General features: G+C 46.1%; 2 protein-coding genes across 5 annotated transcripts in view; one reads left to right on the top strand and one right to left on the bottom strand.

Moving 5' to 3' along the window:
- LOC134983887 (zinc finger protein 260-like) overlaps positions 1-7,732 on the top strand; it is a 37,295-nt gene extending 29,563 nt beyond the window's left edge. For all 4 annotated transcript variants that reach the window (XM_063949495.1, XM_063949497.1, XM_063949496.1 and 1 more), the window contains one exon: positions 1,877-7,732. In XM_063949495.1, coding sequence (XP_063805565.1) covers positions 1,877-3,780 — 1,904 coding nt within the window. In that variant the 3' untranslated portion in view covers positions 3,781-7,732. The remainder of the gene's footprint in view (positions 1-1,876) is intronic.
- The window catches only part of LOC134983889 (zinc finger protein 260-like), a 185,480-nt gene that overhangs the window by 60,004 nt on the left and 107,031 nt on the right, over positions 1-18,445 (bottom strand). The gene's annotated exons all lie outside the window — the stretch shown is intronic.

Genomic DNA, 18,445 nt, shown 5'->3' with positions numbered 1-18,445 from the left:
AATTTTAGGCTGGAGATGGTTAGCTGGGTACCCGGGCAGATTCCTGGAAGTAGTTTAGATGGGAAAACTTCCCCCAGCCTAGACTGAGCGTCACCAGGGCGGATACCAATCCTCCAGGATGGGACGGTCAAAGGAGAGCGACTACTCCCCACCGTCCATAGAGAACAATGTTAGCTGTGCATGTCGCCAAGGCATGCACATCACATGGATAAACATTGATTGGTTGAGAACAGCACGGTGGACTTACCCCCTGTGGTATGTGTATTGGCGTAAGATAAAAAGAGGAGGGCTGTGAGCCTCCAGAGGTATTATACCATTTTCACTCTTAAAAATAAGAGAAACCGCGCTGTTACTGGGATTTTTTGTGTCTGAGCAGCCCTGAGCAAAAAAAAGGATACTGACAATGTGTTTAAGAACAAGGCGCTTGTAACAGTGTATAAAGTGTATTGCAACAAATAATTGTTGCAATACTGCAGTGCAATACCTGTAATAATAAAAAGGATTAGTAAATGTTTACAGCCCCTTTTGTATTTTTTATTGGTCCTGCCGGATATCTGTATTACCGGCTCGTAGCTCCGTTAATGTCTCTGTGCAGGATGGCAAGAAAAACCTATCTGTCCCTATACTACCCACCTTGTACTTGGCGGAGGTGGAACGGGATCTTCACTCCTGGCTGTTATTTCTCCGCAAACAGCTGTTTGTTTTAGCCGCGTCTCCTGTGTGCCGAGCTGTGCGGCTGCAGACGCTCGGGATCCCGGCTTGTAGGGACGGACGGAGGATATCTTCTTATGTGCGCTCTGTGTGGCTGAGAGTGCACGGACCGTGTGAATGCTTCCAACACGTTTCGGGCTGCACGCCCTTTATCGAGGATATCACTGGTTTAGCCTATCTTGTTATTTATAAAAAAAAACTTTATTGAACAATTGTTAAAAAACGGGGGAATCCCCCCCCCCCCCCCCCCCCCCCCCCGGAAGTGAGGTAAAAAAAAGTGCGGTTTGCAAATGGCCCAGTTAGGTGTTATTTATCTGCTGGAGTGATAATAGATTGGGTCTTAGTCCCAGCGGCAGCTGAGAGCTATCAGGTAGGGTAGATAAGAAGCCACTTAGTGAGGAGAGCTCCAGAAAGCACCTCTGGATGGACTCAGGCCCCTCTTATTTATTATTTTATATGCTAGCAGGGGTGACAGGTGTGGTACATCCCTGCAAAGGCAGATCCAATCTCTTTCTCATCAGACTCTGCTGTCTTCCCTGCACTCTCACTCAGATGTTCACTGCTGCCAGTAGCACACGTATGAGAAGCAGAAGTATGGCGGCAGCTGTATAGATCCTGATATGTAATTCTCTATATCATACTTACCGTACACACATCATCCTTATTACTATTGAGAATATAGAGGTAAGACACTGATGATGGGGGTGTAACAGTGGATTATAACCTAGCAGATGATGATGATTACAGGATATCATATGGTGTATTGCATGTAAAGTACCTTGTTCCACACCTACTCTGCTGTAGCAATATATCTTATATAAGGGTGAGTAACACATGTACAGGCTTACCAGCGTATGAGCACACACATAAAGGAATGCTACCTTACCAATGCTTCCAGGAGTAACGTTAGGAGACATTTCTCTGATCCATCAGCTCATATGACTGATGTTATTGTTCATCTAGAATCTCCAATTCATACGATATGTTCCCCATCCATTGTTTTACATTGGTGCTGACATAGGACTTAGCGAGTGACTACATCTCCATTTATACTTCATGGTTAGTTACCAGTACAAGAGAAAGATATATCTAAGTCTTATTATAATATTACATTTGTTATTGTGTGTTCTCATTTTTGTATTTCTATAATGTATTTTATTTCCAGCAGGTGGACACACAAGCAGGAATATCTCAGAAGGACATCTAATGTTATCCCCGGATTGTGACATAAAAGATAATGACAGTAGACAGGATTCCCCAGGAGATAACCCCATTACCCCAATTATACATCCAGCTCTATCAGCTGATCCCTCTGATCCTGGGAAATGTTCTCCTGATCACTCTGATATTGGTGCATCTGTTACAGCTCTGACAGTAGATACAGTGTTTCCATGTTCTATAGATGCCAAATGTATTACACAGAACACAAAGCTTATCACCCATCAGGCAGCTAAGGCAGGTGAGAGGCCATTTCCATGTTCTGAGTGTGGAAAATGTTTTACATACAAGTCAGCTCTTGTTACACATCAGGGAAGACACACAGGTGAGAGGCCATTTTCATGCTCTGCGTGCGGGAAATGTTTTACCCGGAACTCACAACTTGTTACACATCAGCGAAGTCACACAGGTGAGAATCCATTTCCATGTTCTGAGTGCGGGAACTGTTTTACATACAAATCACTTCTAATACATAAGAGATTGCATACAAGTGAGAAACCATATTCCTGTTCTGAGTGTGGGAAATGTTTTACATACAAATCAAGTCTGGATGCACATAAGAGTAGTCACACAGGTACATCACCATTTCCATGTTCTGAGTGTGGGAAACATTTTGCACATAAATCACAACTTGCTAGACATCAGAGAAGTCACACAGGTGAGAGGCCATTTCCATGTTCTGAGTGTGGGAAATGTTTTATCTGGAAATCACAACTTGTTACACATCAGCTAAGTCACACAGGTGAGAAGCCATTTCCATGTTCTGAGTGTGGGAAATGTTTTGCCCGGAAATCACAACTTGTTAGACATCAGCTAAGTCACACAGGTGAGAAGCCATTTCCATGTTCTGAGTGTGGGAAATGTTTTGCAGACAAAATAGAGCTTGTTAGACATCAGAGAAGTCACACAGGTGAGAAGCCATTTTCTTGCTCTGAGTGTGAGAAATGTTTTTCACGGAAATCACAACTTGTTAGACATCAGCTAAGTCACACAGGTGAGAGGCCATTTCCATGTTCTGAGTGTGGGAAATGTTTTGCCCGGAAATCAGATCTTGTTAAACATCAGAGACGTCACACAGGTGAGAAGCCATTTTCTTGCTCTGAGTGTGGGAAATGTTTTACACAGAAATCATATCTTGTTATACATCACAGAAGTCACACAGGTGAGAAGCCATTTCCATGTTCGGAGTGTGGGAAATGTTTTGCAGACAAACCAGATCTTGTTAGACATCAGAGAAGTCACACAGGTGAGAAGCCATTTCCATGTTCTGAGTGTGGGAAATGTTTTGCCCGGAAATCACAACTTGTTAGACATCAGCTAAGTCACACAGGTGAAAAGCCATTTCCATGTTCTGAGTGTGGGAAATGTTTTGCAGACAAAATAGAGCTTGTTAGACATCAGAGAAGTCACACAGATGAGAAGCCATTTTCTTGCTCTGAGTGTGAGAAATGTTTTTCACGGAAATCACAACTTGTTAGACATCAGCTAAGTCACACAGGTGAGAAGCCATTTCCATGTTCTGAGTGTGGGAAATGTTTTGCCCGGAAATCAGATCTTGTTAAACATCAGAGAAGTCACACAGGTGAGAAGCCATATTCCTGTTCTGAGTGTGGGAAATGTTTTACACAGATATCAGATCTTGTTAAACATCAGAGAAGTCACACAGGTGAGAAGCCATTTTCTTGCTCTGAGTGTGGGAAATGTTTTACACAGAAATCATGTCTTGTTATACATCACAGAAGTCACACAGGTGAGAAGCCATTTCCATGTTCTGAGTGTGGGAAATGTTTTACACAGAAATCATATCTTGTTACACACCAGAGAAGTCACACAGGTGAGAAGCCATTTTAATCTTCTGGAGTATACTTATCATTGCCATGCGTTGTTCTTCAAGGTTCTTATTCTTATCTTATGTCCTGTGCTTTTTGCAATATACATGCTACCACTGGGTGAAATAATCAGATGTCATGCCCTCATCTACCACTGCTATGCAGATGATCTGTCTTCTGCTCTGGGTACTGAGAACCCAGTACCAATCCTAAATGTCTCGCTGAGCTCCAGGTGTGGGTGATGCCAGTTGGCTGTGACTCAATCCTGGTGAAACAGGTCCTTATGCTAGTTCGCCAACAAAGGACAGGGCTACAGCTCTGCTTTGTTACCAACCAGACTTACACTTGGGGGTTCAGGTTTACAAAATGCTGGTCATGTGCAGAATCTTAGTGTCCTGGATGGTGGAGGTATCAGCCACAATCAGATCCTCATCTGAGGAACATAGCCAGACTCCAGCACTTTATTCCCTCAGAAGATCTACCTACAGTCATACATGCACTTGTATCATCACACATAGACTACTGACATTTGTGGATTTAAATAAGTACATCAGGAAATTATCCATCAAGAAATTCTTTTTGAATAAAGAACATAATGGAGAAGTGGAAGAGGCATCGGATGAGGGGACTCATTTTAGACCTAAATCCATATTTAACCCCACCCACATGAGGGGAAGCTTTTTGGACACTTTCCTCAATCTCTGCATCAATGATGTACAAAATTTGAGTCATAAGGACATCAAACAAAATTTGACCAGAAAAGAGAGAGAGGCCCTTAAAAATTTGAAGGAAAACACCGAGCTAGTTATCAAACCAGCCGATAAGGGGGGCAGCATAGTTATCATGTCTAAATTGTGGTACGAACAGGAGGTTCTTAGACAGGTGGACGTGAGAACAACATACCAAAAACTACGTACAGACCCCACAAATGGCGTCCTTTCCAATTTGAAGGTTTTGTTGGACAAATATAGGGACTTGGAAGTCCTAAATGAAAAGGAATACAAATTCCTTTTCAATAATGAACCCACAACTCCTGTGTTATATATTCTTCCAAAGATCCACAAGAACCCCACCCATCCCACGGGCAGACCCATTGTGTCAGGTATTGGGTCTGTGACGGCTAATTTATCCGAATTTCTTGATTATTATTTACAGCCTTTGGTTCTAACAAACCCCTCCCATTTAAAAGACACAAGAGATGTTCTCAACTTTATTAACACTCTCATATGGGAAGAAGGTTGGATTTTAGTTACCGCTGACGTTCGATCCTTGTACACAATAATTGACCATCATAAAGGAGAGACAGCGGTAAAAATGTTTCTGGAAAATAGCTCACTGGATAGTAAACTTCAGGATTTTATTTTGGAAGGAGTTCATTTCATATTGTCCAATAACTTTTTTCTGTTTAATGACACCTTTTATCTTCAAAAAGTGGGGACTGCCATGGGCACCAGGTTCGCTCCAAGTTACGCAAACATCTTCATGGGCCATTGGGAGAATGAGGTAATTTGGAGCCATAACCCTTTTGGAGCGAACCTGGTGTCCTGGCGAAGATACATTGATGATGTCTTTTTTATTTGGAAAGGGGGCCGTGATACCCTGGGTGATTTTTATTCTTATCTGAATCACAATGAGCTGAATATTGAATTTTCTTTTGAAGATAGTACCTCCTCTATAAATTTTCTAGATGTGACCATATTCATAGAGAATAACAGTCTCCACACAAAATGTTATACGAAACCAACTGATTCTGGCACTTTCTTGAGAGCCGAGAGTTGCCACCACCCCAACTGGCTTGGAGCAATCCCTGGGGGACAACTACGAAGGATCAAACGAAACTGTTCCATGAATGATCACTACAAGGAACAAGCATCACTGATGAAAGACAAGTTCCTAGCCTCAGGGTACTGCAAAACTTCATTGGACAAAACTTTGAATACAATCGACACAGTAAAGAGGGAGGAACTATTAATCAATAAGAATATCAATTCCGTTAAGGATAACAGTTATGATTTGGCATTTATAACAACGTTTAACAGCCAGTATAAGTCTCTTGAGAGGATTCTCAATAAACATTGGAATATCTTAAGAAATTATCCAATTATTGGAAAATCACTACCCAAAAACCCAAATGCATCTACAGAAGGGCACCAAACATAGGTTCAAAAATTGTAAGAAGTATGTGCCCCCCTATAACAGCAAATGCCAGAGTAAAAACAAAAGGTTTCTTTAGGTGCGGAACTTGCATAGGTTGCAGAGGAATAAAGGGTGATAGTAAAAAACTTACAGAGGTAGAGATTAACGGGAAGATCATCAAGATCAATGAATTCATCACGTGTAACGTAAAAAACGTTGTTTACGGTATTGAATGCTCCTGTGGATTGGTGTATATAGGCCGGACATCTAGAGCCCTGAAAATCCGTATAGGGGAACATATTCGTAACATAAAGAACGGGTTACAGACACATGCATTGTCGGAACATTTCAGACAAAAACATGGAAGTAATATATTGGATATCAAAAGATTTTTTGGTCTCAAACAGATATCGGGACACTGGAGACAAAGAGATCTGGCCAGTCAGTTAGCGAAATCCGAAATGCGTACCATTTTTGAGTTAGGGACTCTTAAACCTGGGGGACTCAATAATGATTTTGAGATTAAATGGTTTTTATGATCACATTGAGTCTTATATGCCACCTGTAATCACTCCATGTTTTCCGATATTTGCATGCAGGAAGATCACTGCACTTTGATTGGGGGGTGTGCGGCTGTTTTATTCATGGGGATTGCATTCGTCACCTATACGTGTTTTTATTGGCATTTATATTGATCTTTTATTTTTTTATTTATTAACTGCAGGATATCGTCTTAACACTTCTGGACTATCTATTTTAAACTGATCAGCATTGTCCCCGAGACCATCCCATAATGATCAAAGGACTTTTAGTGACTTCATGTATAGAGATCATGGGAGGGTCCGGGGTACAATTAGGTTTAGGGGGTTGTAGTGATGGAATGTAATAGTCATATGTCAATGCAGATAATACATGCCCTCTGGTTGGCTATGGATATTAGAATGGCTGAGAATGAAAATACACCACTAGAAGCGGTTTGACGCTCCCTGTCATTATGAGTACATAAATGTAAAAACCATAACAGAGCGGGATGCTGGGCGACTGGTCCTCTGGACCATAGTTACATATTCCGGGTACATGAAATAAGGACTTGAGTGCTGCACATTGTTGAATACACAGAACAATGAACGGACACGCATTTCAGGTTTCTATGGAGACAGACACTGCCGGAAGTGACGCAACGCCTCCTCGATCGTTACTATGGACACATATCTTTAATCAACTTGAGGGGACAAATGTATATATTTTGATAGAATTATGTATTTTTGAAATGCCGATCATACAATATTGTCTGCTAGATGTGACAACTGATTATAAGAAACATACTTAGTAGACACACGCATTTTTTTAACGGACCGGAAGTGACGTTACGTCTCTATGGGAATATGCATTAACTCAGAGCAATGCACTATGGGATTTGTAGTAGATTACCATATGATTATCAGCTGGAGTTATAGGACGGGGATTGGACAGAACTGTGTTTAAATATCTAGGGGCCCTTCTCCACACACACAGCCCGGATTCTCCTGAAAAAGACCTCAGCTTGAGAGGTGGAAACGCGTTGGAGCGGGGACATCGATATCTGGCAGCCGACGTGACCGTGACGAGGTGAAGTCCAGGTCAGCTGATTCAGCGGTGATACAACATCCGTGGGAACCCGGGACCCACCACACACATGCTGATACTAAACTGATTTGTCAGTTCTTGGCTTCTGGTAATTCATTCAATCACAGTCATTGAGGCTTTCATTTAATTTGTGTAGTTGTGTGTGGAGTTTTGATACGTCATCTGTTTTAATTGTTATTAACCTAAAATATTAAAAATTGTACTTCACTATATGCAATTTTGCTTTCCTTTTGGGTGGATACAAATCCTCATGGTTTATATACACTGAAGAACATTCGCATGGATCTGTAATCTCCCAGTAGCGCCAGATAAGTTTATCCTATTTTGTATTTGTGTTCTGATGTTTGGGGAAGGCTTTGGGGAATCCTTCAATTAGGATAGTATAGTCTGGCTGCACACTGTGTTTTAAGCGCACCCTGTTGTGATCACACTTCTGACCATTTATACTACTGCAATGTCCTCTACCTGGGTCTCCCAGCAAAAGAATTGCACCGCTTGTAGCTTGTACAGAATACAGCAGCCTGGCTGTTACCTAACCAGCCCGTTCCTGCCACATAACACCCATTCTCTACTCCCGCCACCGGCTGCCTGTAAGATGGTGACTCTGGGCCTAATTCAGGTTAGACTACAGTGTGTGATCCAAACGGAATTATTGAGAAAAACTTGCGGACGCATGCGCAGCGCCCGTCCTGCGTATGCACCTGCATTCTCTACAGGGGGCTGTAGGAAATGTGATTGCTTCTTGTTAATCAGGCAGAGGCGGTCACGGGGTGGGGGGTAAAGCTCCGTTTCCAGTGAGAAGATGGAGCGTTACAAGTGCTGTGTTGCGAGAAAGGGAGGCGGACAAACGGTCATGTTCACTGTGGCTGCATGGCATGACACGCAGCCATCGCAATCTAGAAGAACGCGGTGGGGATCCTGCGGGTGCAGCTAAGCTGGCAGGATGCTTCACTAGTTTCTAAGATGAAGCAGAAATTGTGGAGCGATCGCAATTTCTGCTTCATCAAGGGGGGAGGCGCCGGTCAGCATACTGGGCTGCCTCGCCCTGCGATGGGCAGCCCCCAGCACGCTAGAAAAAGGATTGCTAATTAGCAGCATCTGCCTCCTTACTGACTTACTGTAATCCCCTATTACACAATCTTACTGACTCTCCCAGCCCTACATGACCAGGGTCCATGTACCAGAAGCAGCTTCTGCCTCCTTACTGACTTACTGTAGGCCCCTATTACATAATCTTACTGACTCTCCCAGCCCTACATGACCAGGGTCCATGTACCAGAAGCAGCTTCTGCCTCCTTACTGACTTACTGTAGGCCCCTATTACAGAATCTTACTGACTCTCCCAGCCCTACATGACCAGGGTCCATGTACCAGAAGCAGCTTCTGCCTCCTTACTGACTTACTGTAGTTCCCTATTACAGAATCTTACTGACTCTCCCAGCCCTACATGACCAGGGTCCATGTACCAGAAGCAGCTTCTGCCTCCTTACTGACTTACTGTAGGGCCCTATTACATAATCTTACTGACTCTTCCAGCCTTACATGACCAGGGTCCATGTACCAGAAGCAGCATCTGCCTCCTTACTGACTTACTGTAGGCCCCTATTACAGAATCTTACTGACTCTCCCAGCCCTACATGACCAGGGTCCATGTACCAGAAGCAGCTTCTGCCTCCTTACTGACTTACTGTAGGCCCCTATTACAGAATCTTACTGACTCTCCCAGCCCTACATGACCAGGGTCCATGTACCAGAAGCAGCTTCTGCCTCCTTACTGACTTACTGTAGGCCCCTATTACATAATCTTACTGACTCTCCCAGCCCTACATGACCAGGGTCCATGGTACCAGAAGCAGCTTCTGCCTCCTTACTGACTTAATGTAGGCCCCTATTACACAATCTTACTGACTCTCCCAGCCCTACATGACCAGGGTCCATGTACCAGAAGCAGCTTCTGCCTCCTTACTGACTTACTGTAGGCCCCTATTACACAATCTTACTGACTCTCCCAGCCCTACATGACCAGGGTCCATGTACCAGAAGCAGCATCTGCCTCCTTACTGACTTACTGTAGGCCCCTATTACACAATCTTACTGACTCTCCCAGCCCTACATGACCAGGGTCCATGTACCAGAAGCAGCTTCTGCCTCCTTACTGACTTACTGTAGGCCCCTATTACATAATCTTACTGACTCTCCCAGCCCTACATGACCAGGGTCCATGTACCAGAAGCAGCTTCTGCCTCCTTACTGACTTACTGTAGTTCCCTATTACAGAATCTTACTGACTCTCCCAGCCCTACATGACCAGGGTCCATGTACCAGAAGCAGCATCTGCCTCCTTACTGACTTACTGTAGGCCCCTATTACAGAATCTTACTGACTCTCCCAGCCCTACATGACCAGGGTCCATGTACCAGAAGCAGCTTCTGCCTCCTTACTGACTTACTGTAGGCCCCTATTACAGAATCTTACTGACTCTCCCAGCCCTACATGACCAGGGTCCATGTACCAGAAGCAGCTTCTGCCTCCTTACTGACTTACTGTAGTTCCCTATTACAGAATCTTACTGACTCTCCCAGCCCTACATGACCAGGGTCCATGTACCAGAAGCAGCTTCTGCCTCCTTACTGACTTACTGTAGGCCCCTATTACATAATCTTACTGAGTCTCCCAGCCCTACATGACCAGGGTCCATGTACCAGAAGCAGCTTCTGCCTCCTTACTGACTTACTGTAGGCCCCTATTACATAATCTTACTGACTCTCCCAGCCCTACGTGACCAGGGTCCATGTACCAGAAGCAGCTTCTGCCTCCTTACTGACTTACTGTAGGCCCCTATTACATAATCTTACTGACTCTCCCAGCCCTACATGACCAGGGTCCATGTACCAGAAGCAGCTTCTGCCTCCTTACTGACTTACTGTAGGCCCCTATTACAGAATCTTACTGACTCTCCCAGCCCTACATGACCAGGGTCCATGTACCAGAAGCAGCTTCTGCCTCCTTACTGACTTACTGTAGTTCCCTATTACAGAATCTTACTGACTCTCCCATCCCTACATGACCAGGGTCCATGTACCAGAAGCAGCTTCTGCCTCCTTACTGACTTACTGTAGGGCCCTATTACATAATCTTACTGACTCTTCCAGACTTACATGACCAGGGTCCATGTACCAGAAGCAGCATCTGCCTCCTTACTGACTTACTGTAGGCCCCTATTACAGAATCTTACTGACTCTCCCAGCCCTACATGACCAGGGTCCATGTACCAGAAGCAGCTTCTGCCTCCTTACTGACTTACTGTAGGCCCCTATTACAGAATCTTACTGACTCTCCCAGCCCTACATGACCAGGGTCCATGTACCAGAAGCAGCTTCTGCCTCCTTACTGACTTACTGTAGGCCCCTATTACATAATCTTACTGACTCTCCCAGCCCTACATGACCAGGGTCCATGTACCAGAAGCAGCTTCTGCCTCCTTACTGACTTACTGTAGTTCCCTATTACAGAATCTTACTGACTCTCCCAGCCTTACATGACCAGGGTCCATGTACCAGAAGCAGCATCTGCCTCCTTACTGACTTACTGTAGGCCCCTATTACACAATCTTACTGACTCTCCCAGCCCTACATGACCAGGGTCCATGTACCAGAAGCAGCTTCTGCCTCCTTACTGACTTACTGTAGGCCCCTATTACATAATCTTACTGACTCTCCCAGCCCTACATGACCAGGGTCCATGTACCAGAAGCAGCTTCTGCCTCCTTACTGACTTACTGTAGGCCCCTATTACACAATCTTACTGACTCTCCCAGCCCTACATGACCAGGGTCCATGTACCAGAAGCAGCATCTGCCTCCTTACTGACTTACTGTAGGCCCCTATTACACAATCTTACTGACTCTCCCAGCCCTACATGACCAGGGTCCATGTACCAGAAGCAGCTTCTGCCTCCTTACTGACTTACTGTAGGCCCCTATTACATAATCTTACTGACTCTCCCAGCCCTACATGACCAGGGTCCATGTACCAGAAGCAGCTTCTGCCTCCTTACTGACTTACTGTAGTTCCCTATTACAGAATCTTACTGACTCTCCCAGCCCTACATGACCAGGGTCCATGTACCAGAAGCAGCATCTGCCTCCTTACTGACTTACTGTAGGCCCCTATTACAGAATCTTACTGACTCTCCCAGCCCTACATGACCAGGGTCCATGTACCAGAAGCAGCTTCTGCCTCCTTACTGACTTACTGTAGGCCCCTATTACACAATCTTACTGACTCTCCCAGCCCTACATGACCAGGGTCCATGTACCAGAAGCAGCATCTGCCTCCTTACTGACTTACTGTAGGCCCCTATTACACAATCTTACTGACTCTCCCAGCCCTACATGACCAGGGTCCATGTACCAGAAGCAGCTTCTGCCTCCTTACTGACTTACTGTAGGCCCCTATTACATAATCTTACTGACTCTCCCAGCCCTACATGACCAGGGTCCATGTACCAGAAGCAGCTTCTGCCTCCTTACTGACTTACTGTAGTTCCCTATTACAGAATCTTACTGACTCTCCCAGCCCTACATGACCAGGGTCCATGTACCAGAAGCAGCATCTGCCTCCTTACTGACTTACTGTAGGCCCCTATTACAGAATCTTACTGACTCTCCCAGCCCTACATGACCAGGGTCCATGTACCAGAAGCAGCTTCTGCCTCCTTACTGACTTACTGTAGGCCCCTATTACAGAATCTTACTGACTCTCCCAGCCCTACATGACCAGGGTCCATGTACCAGAAGCAGCTTCTGCCTCCTTACTGACTTACTGTAGTTCCCTATTACAGAATCTTACTGACTCTCCCAGCCCTACATGACCAGGGTCCATGTACCAGAAGCAGCTTCTGCCTCCTTACTGACTTACTGTAGGCCCCTATTACATAATCTTACTGAGTCTCCCAGCCCTACATGACCAGGGTCCATGTACCAGAAGCAGCTTCTGCCTCCTTACTGACTTACTGTAGGCCCCTATTACATAATCTTACTGACTCTCCCAGCCCTACGTGACCAGGGTCCATGTACCAGAAGCAGCTTCTGCCTCCTTACTGACTTACTGTAGGCCCCTATTACATAATCTTACTGACTCTCCCAGCCCTACATGACCAGGGTCCATGTACCAGAAGCAGCTTCTGCCTCCTTACTGACTTACTGTAGGCCCCTATTACAGAATCTTACTGACTCTCCCAGCCCTACATGACCAGGGTCCATGTACCAGAAGCAGCTTCTGCCTCCTTACTGACTTACTGTAGGCCCCTATTACATAATCTTACTGACTCTCCCAGCCCTACATGACCAGGGTCCATGTACCAGAAGCAGCTTCTGCCTCCTTACTGACTTACTGTAGTTCCCTATTACAGAATCTTACTGACTCTCCCAGCCTTACATGACCAGGGTCCATGTACCAGAAGCAGCATCTGCCTCCTTACTGACTTACTGTAGGCCCCTATTACACAATCTTACTGACTCTCCCAGCCCTACATGACCAGGGTCCATGTACCAGAAGCAGCTTCTGCCTCCTTACTGACTTACTGTAGGCCCCTATTACATAATCTTACTGACTCTCCCAGCCCTACATGACCAGGGTCCATGTACCAGAAGCAGCTTCTGCCTCCTTACTGACTTACTGTAGTTCCCTATTACAGAATCTTACTGACTCTCCCAGCCCTACATGACCAGGGTCCATGTACCAGAAGCAGCATCTGCCTCCTTACTGACTTACTGTAGGCCCCTATTACAGAATCTTACTGACTCTCCCAGCCCTACATGACCAGGGTCCATGTACCAGAAGCAGCTTCTGCCTCCTTACTGACTTACTGTAGGCCCCTATTACAGAATCTTACTGACTCTCCCAGCCCTACATGACCAGGGTCCATGTACCAGAAGCAGCTTCTGCCTCCTTACTGACTTACTGTAGGCCCCTATTACATAATCTTACTGACTCTCCCAGCCCTACATGACCAGGGTCCATGTACCAGAAGCAGCTTCTGCCTCCTTACTGACTTACTGTAGGCCCCTATTACATAATCTTACTGACTCTCCCAGCCCTACATGACCAGGGTCCATGTACCAGAAGCAGCTTCTGCCTCCTTACTGACTTACTGTAGGCCCCTATTACAGAATCTTACTGACTCTCCCAGCCCTACATGACCAGGGTCCATGTACCAGAAGCAGCTTCTGCCTCCTTACTGACTTACTGTAGGCCCCTATTACATAATCTTACTGACTCTCCCAGCCCTACATGACCAGGGTCCATGTACCAGAAGCAGCTTCTGCCTCCATACTGACTTACTGTAGTCCCCTATTACAGAATCTTACTGACTCTCCCAGCCCTACATGACCAGGGTCCATGTACCAGAAGCAGTTTCTGCCTCCTTACTGACTTACTGTAGTCCCCTATTACATAATCTTACTGACTCTCCCAGCCCTACATGACCAGGGTCCATGTACCAGAAGCAGCTTCTGCCTCCTTACTGACTTACTGTAGGCCCCTATTACATAATGTTACTGACTCTCTCAGCCCTACATGACCAGGGTCCATGTACCAGAAGCAGCTTCTGCCTCCTTACTGACTTACTGTAGGCACCTATTACATATCTTACTGACTCTCCCAGCCCTACATGACCAGGGTCCATGTACCAGAAGCAGCTTCTGCCTCCTTACTGACTTACTGTAGTTCCCTATTACAGAATCTTACTGACTCTCCCATCCCTACATGACCAGGGTCCATGTACCAGAAGCAGCTTCTGCCTCCTTACTGACTTACTGTAGGCCCTATTACATAATCTTACTGACTCTCCCAGCCCTACATGACCAGGGTCCATGTACCAGAAGCAGCTTCTGCCTCCTTACTGACTTACTGTAGGCCCCTATTACATAATCTTACTGACTCTCCCAGCCCTACATGACCAGGGTCCATGTACCAGAAGCAGCTTCTGCCTCCTTACTGACTTACTGTAGGCCCCTATTACATAATCTTACTGACTCTCCCAGCCCTACATGACCAGGGTTCATGTACCAGAAGCAGCTTCTGCCTCCTTACTGACTTACTGTAGTCCCCTATTACAGAATCTTACTGACTCCCAGCCCTACATGACCATGGTCCATGTACCAGAAGCAGTTTCTGCCTCCTTACTGACTTACTGTAGTCCCCTATTACATCATCTTACTGACTCTCCCAGCCCTACATGACCAGGGTCCATGTACCAGAAGCAGCTTCTGCCTCCTTACTGACTTACTGTAGGCCCCTATTACATAATGTTACTGACTCTCCCAGCCCTACATGACCAGGGTCCATGTACCAGAAGCAGCTTCTGCCTCCTTACTGACTTACTGTAGGCACCTATTACATAATCTTACTGACTCTCCCAGCCCTACATGACCAGGGTCCATGTACCAGAAGCAGCTTCTGCCTCCTTACTGACTTACTGTAGTTCCCTATTACAGAATCTTACTGACTCTCCCATCCCTACATGACCAGGGTCCATGTACCAGAAGCAGCTTCTGCCTCCTTACTGACTTACTGTAGGCCCTATTACATAATCTTACTGACTCTCCCAGCCCTACATGACCAGGGTCCATGTACCAGAAGCAGCTTCTGCCTCCTTACTGACTTACTGTAGGCACCTATTACATAATCTTACTGACTCTCCCAGCCCTACATGACCAGGGTCCATGTACCAGAAGCAGCATCTGCCTCCTTACTGACTTACTGTAGGCCCCTATTACACAATCTTACTGACTCTCCCAGCCCTACATGACCAGGGTCCATGTACCAGAAGCAGCTTCTGCCTCCTTACTGACTTACTGTAGGCCCCTATTACACAATCTTACTGACTCTCCCAGCCCTACATGACCAGGGTCCATGTACCAGAAGCAGCTTCTGCCTCCTTACTGACTTACTGTAGGCACCTATTTCATAATCTTACTGACTCTCCCAGCCCTACATGACCAGGGTCCATGTACCAGAAGCAGCTTCTGCCTCCTTACTGACTTACTGTAGGCCCCTATTACATAATCTTACTGACTCTCCCAGCCCTACATGACCAGGGTCCATGTACCAGAAGCAGCTTCTGCCTCCTTACTGACTTACTGTAGTTCCCTATTACAGAATCTTACTGACTCTCCCAGCCCTACATGACCAGGGTCCATGTACCAGAAGCAGCTTCTGCCTCCTTACTGACTTACTGTAGGCCCTATTACATAATCTTACTGACTCTCCCAGCCCTACATGGCCAGGGTCCATGTACCAGAAGCAGCTTCTGCCTCCTTACTGACTTACTGTAGGCACCTATTACATAATCTTACTGACTCTCCCAGCCCTACATGACCAGGGTCCATGTACCAGAAGCAGCTTCTGCCTCCTTACTGACTTACTGTAGGCCCCTATTACAGAATCTTACTGACTCTCCCAGCCCTACATGACCAGGGTCCATGTAACAGAAGCAGCTTCTGCCTCCTTACTGACTTACTGTAGTTCCCTATTACAGAATCTTACTGACTCTCCCAGCCCTACATGACCAGGGTCCATGTACCAGAAGCAGCTTCTGCCTCCTTACTGACTTACTGTAGGCCCCTATTACATAATCTTACTGACTCTCCCAGCCCTACATGACCAGGGTCCATGTACCAGAAGCAGCTTCTGCCTCCTTACTGACTTACTGTAGGCCCCTATTACAGAATCTTACTGACTCTCCCAGCCCTACATGACCAGGGTCCATGTACCAGAAGCAGCTTCTGCCTCCTTACTGACTTACTGTAGGCCCCTATTACATAATCTTACTGACTCTCCCAGCCCTACATGACCAGGGTCCATGTACCAGAAGCAGCTTCTGCCTCCATACTGACTTACTGTAGTCCCCTATTACAGAATCTTACTGACTCTCCCAGCCCTACATGACCAGGGTCCATGTACCAGAAGCAGTTTCTGCCTCCTTACTGACTTACTGTAGTCCCCTATTACATAATCTTACTGACTCTCCCAGCCCTACATGACCAGGGTCCATGTACCAGAAGCAGCTTCTGCCTCCTTACTGACTTACTGTAGGCCCCTATTACATAATGTTACTGACTCTCTCAGCCCTACATGACCAGGGTCCATGTACCAGAAGCAGCTTCTGCCTCCTTACTGACTTACTGTAGGCACCTATTACATATCTTACTGACTCTCCCAGCCCTACATGACCAGGGTCCATGTACCAGAAGCAGCTTCTGCCTCCTTACTGACTTACTGTAGTTCCCTATTACAGAATCTTACTGACTCTCCCATCCCTACATGACCAGGGTCCATGTACCAGAAGCAGCTTCTGCCTCCTTACTGACTTACTGTAGGCCCTATTACATAATCTTACTGACTCTCCCAGCCCTACATGACCAGGGTCCATGTACCAGAAGCAGCTTCTGCCTCCTTACTGACTTACTGTAGGCCCCTATTGCATAATCTTACTGACTCTCCCAGCCCTACATGACCAGGGTCCATGTACCAGAAGCATCTTCTGCCTCCTTACTGACTTACTGTAGGCCCCTATTACATAATCTTACTGACTCTCCCAGCCCTACATGACCAGGGTCCATGTACCAGAAGCAGCTTCTGCCTCCTTACTGACTTACTGTAGTCCCCTATTACAGAATCTTACTGACTCCCAGCCCTACATGACCAGGGTCCATGTACCAGAAGCAGTTTCTGCCTCCTTACTGACTTACTGTAGTCCCCTATTACATCATCTTACTGACTCTCCCAGCCCTACATGACCAGGGTCCATGTACCAGAAGCAGCTTCTGCCTCCTTACTGACTTACTGTAGGCCCCTATTACATAATGTTACTGACTCTCCCAGCCCTACATGACCAGGGTCCATGTACCAGAAGCAGCTTCTGCCTCCTTACTGACTTACTGTAGGCACCTATTACATAATCTTACTGACTCTCCCAGCCCTACATGACCAGGGTCCATGTACCAGAAGCAGCTTCTGCCTCCTTACTGACTTACTGTAGTTCCCTATTACAGAATCTTACTGACTCTCCCATCCCTACATGACCAGGGTCCATGTACCAGAAGCAGCTTCTGCCTCCTTACTGACTTACTGTAGGCCCTATTACATAATCTTACTGACTCTCCCAGCCCTACATGACCAGGGTCCATGTACCAGAAGCAGCTTCTGCCTCCTTACTGACTTACTGTAGGCACCTATTACATAATCTTACTGACTCTCCCAGCCCTACATGACCAGGGTCCATGTACCAGAAGCAGCATCTGCCTCCTTACTGACTTACTGTAGGCCCCTATTACACAATCTTACTGACTCTCTCAGCCCTACATGACCAGGGTCCATGTACCAGAAGCAGCTTCTGCCTCCTTACTGACTTACTGTAGGCCCCTATTACACAATCTTACTGACTCTCCCAGCCCTACATGACCAGGGTCCATGTACCAGAAGCAGCTTCTGCCTCCTTACTGACTTACTGTAGGCCCCTATTACACAATCTTACTGACTCTCCCAGCCCTACATGACCAGGATCCATGTACCAGAAGCAGCTTCTGCCTCCTTACTGACTTACTGTAGGCACCTATTACATAATCTTACTGACTCTCCCAGCCCTACATGACCAGGGTCCATGTACCAGAAGCAGCTTCTGCCTCCTTACTGACTTACTGTAGGCACCTTTTACATAATCTTACTGACTCTCCCAGCCCTACATGACCAGGGTCCATGTACCAGAAGCAGCTTCTGCCTCCTTACTGACTTACTGTAGGCCCCTATTACATAATCTTACTGACTCTCCCAGCCCTACATGACCAGGGTCCATGTACCAGAAGCAGCTTCTGCCTCCTTACTGACTTACTGTAGTTCCCTATTACAGAATCTTACTGACTC

The sequence above is a fragment of the Pseudophryne corroboree genome (assembly GCF_028390025.1).
Source record: "Pseudophryne corroboree isolate aPseCor3 chromosome 3 unlocalized genomic scaffold, aPseCor3.hap2 SUPER_3_unloc_28, whole genome shotgun sequence".
Taxonomy (NCBI): Eukaryota; Metazoa; Chordata; class Amphibia; order Anura; family Myobatrachidae; genus Pseudophryne; species Pseudophryne corroboree.
This window is presented reverse-complemented; position numbering and strand designations above follow the sequence as displayed.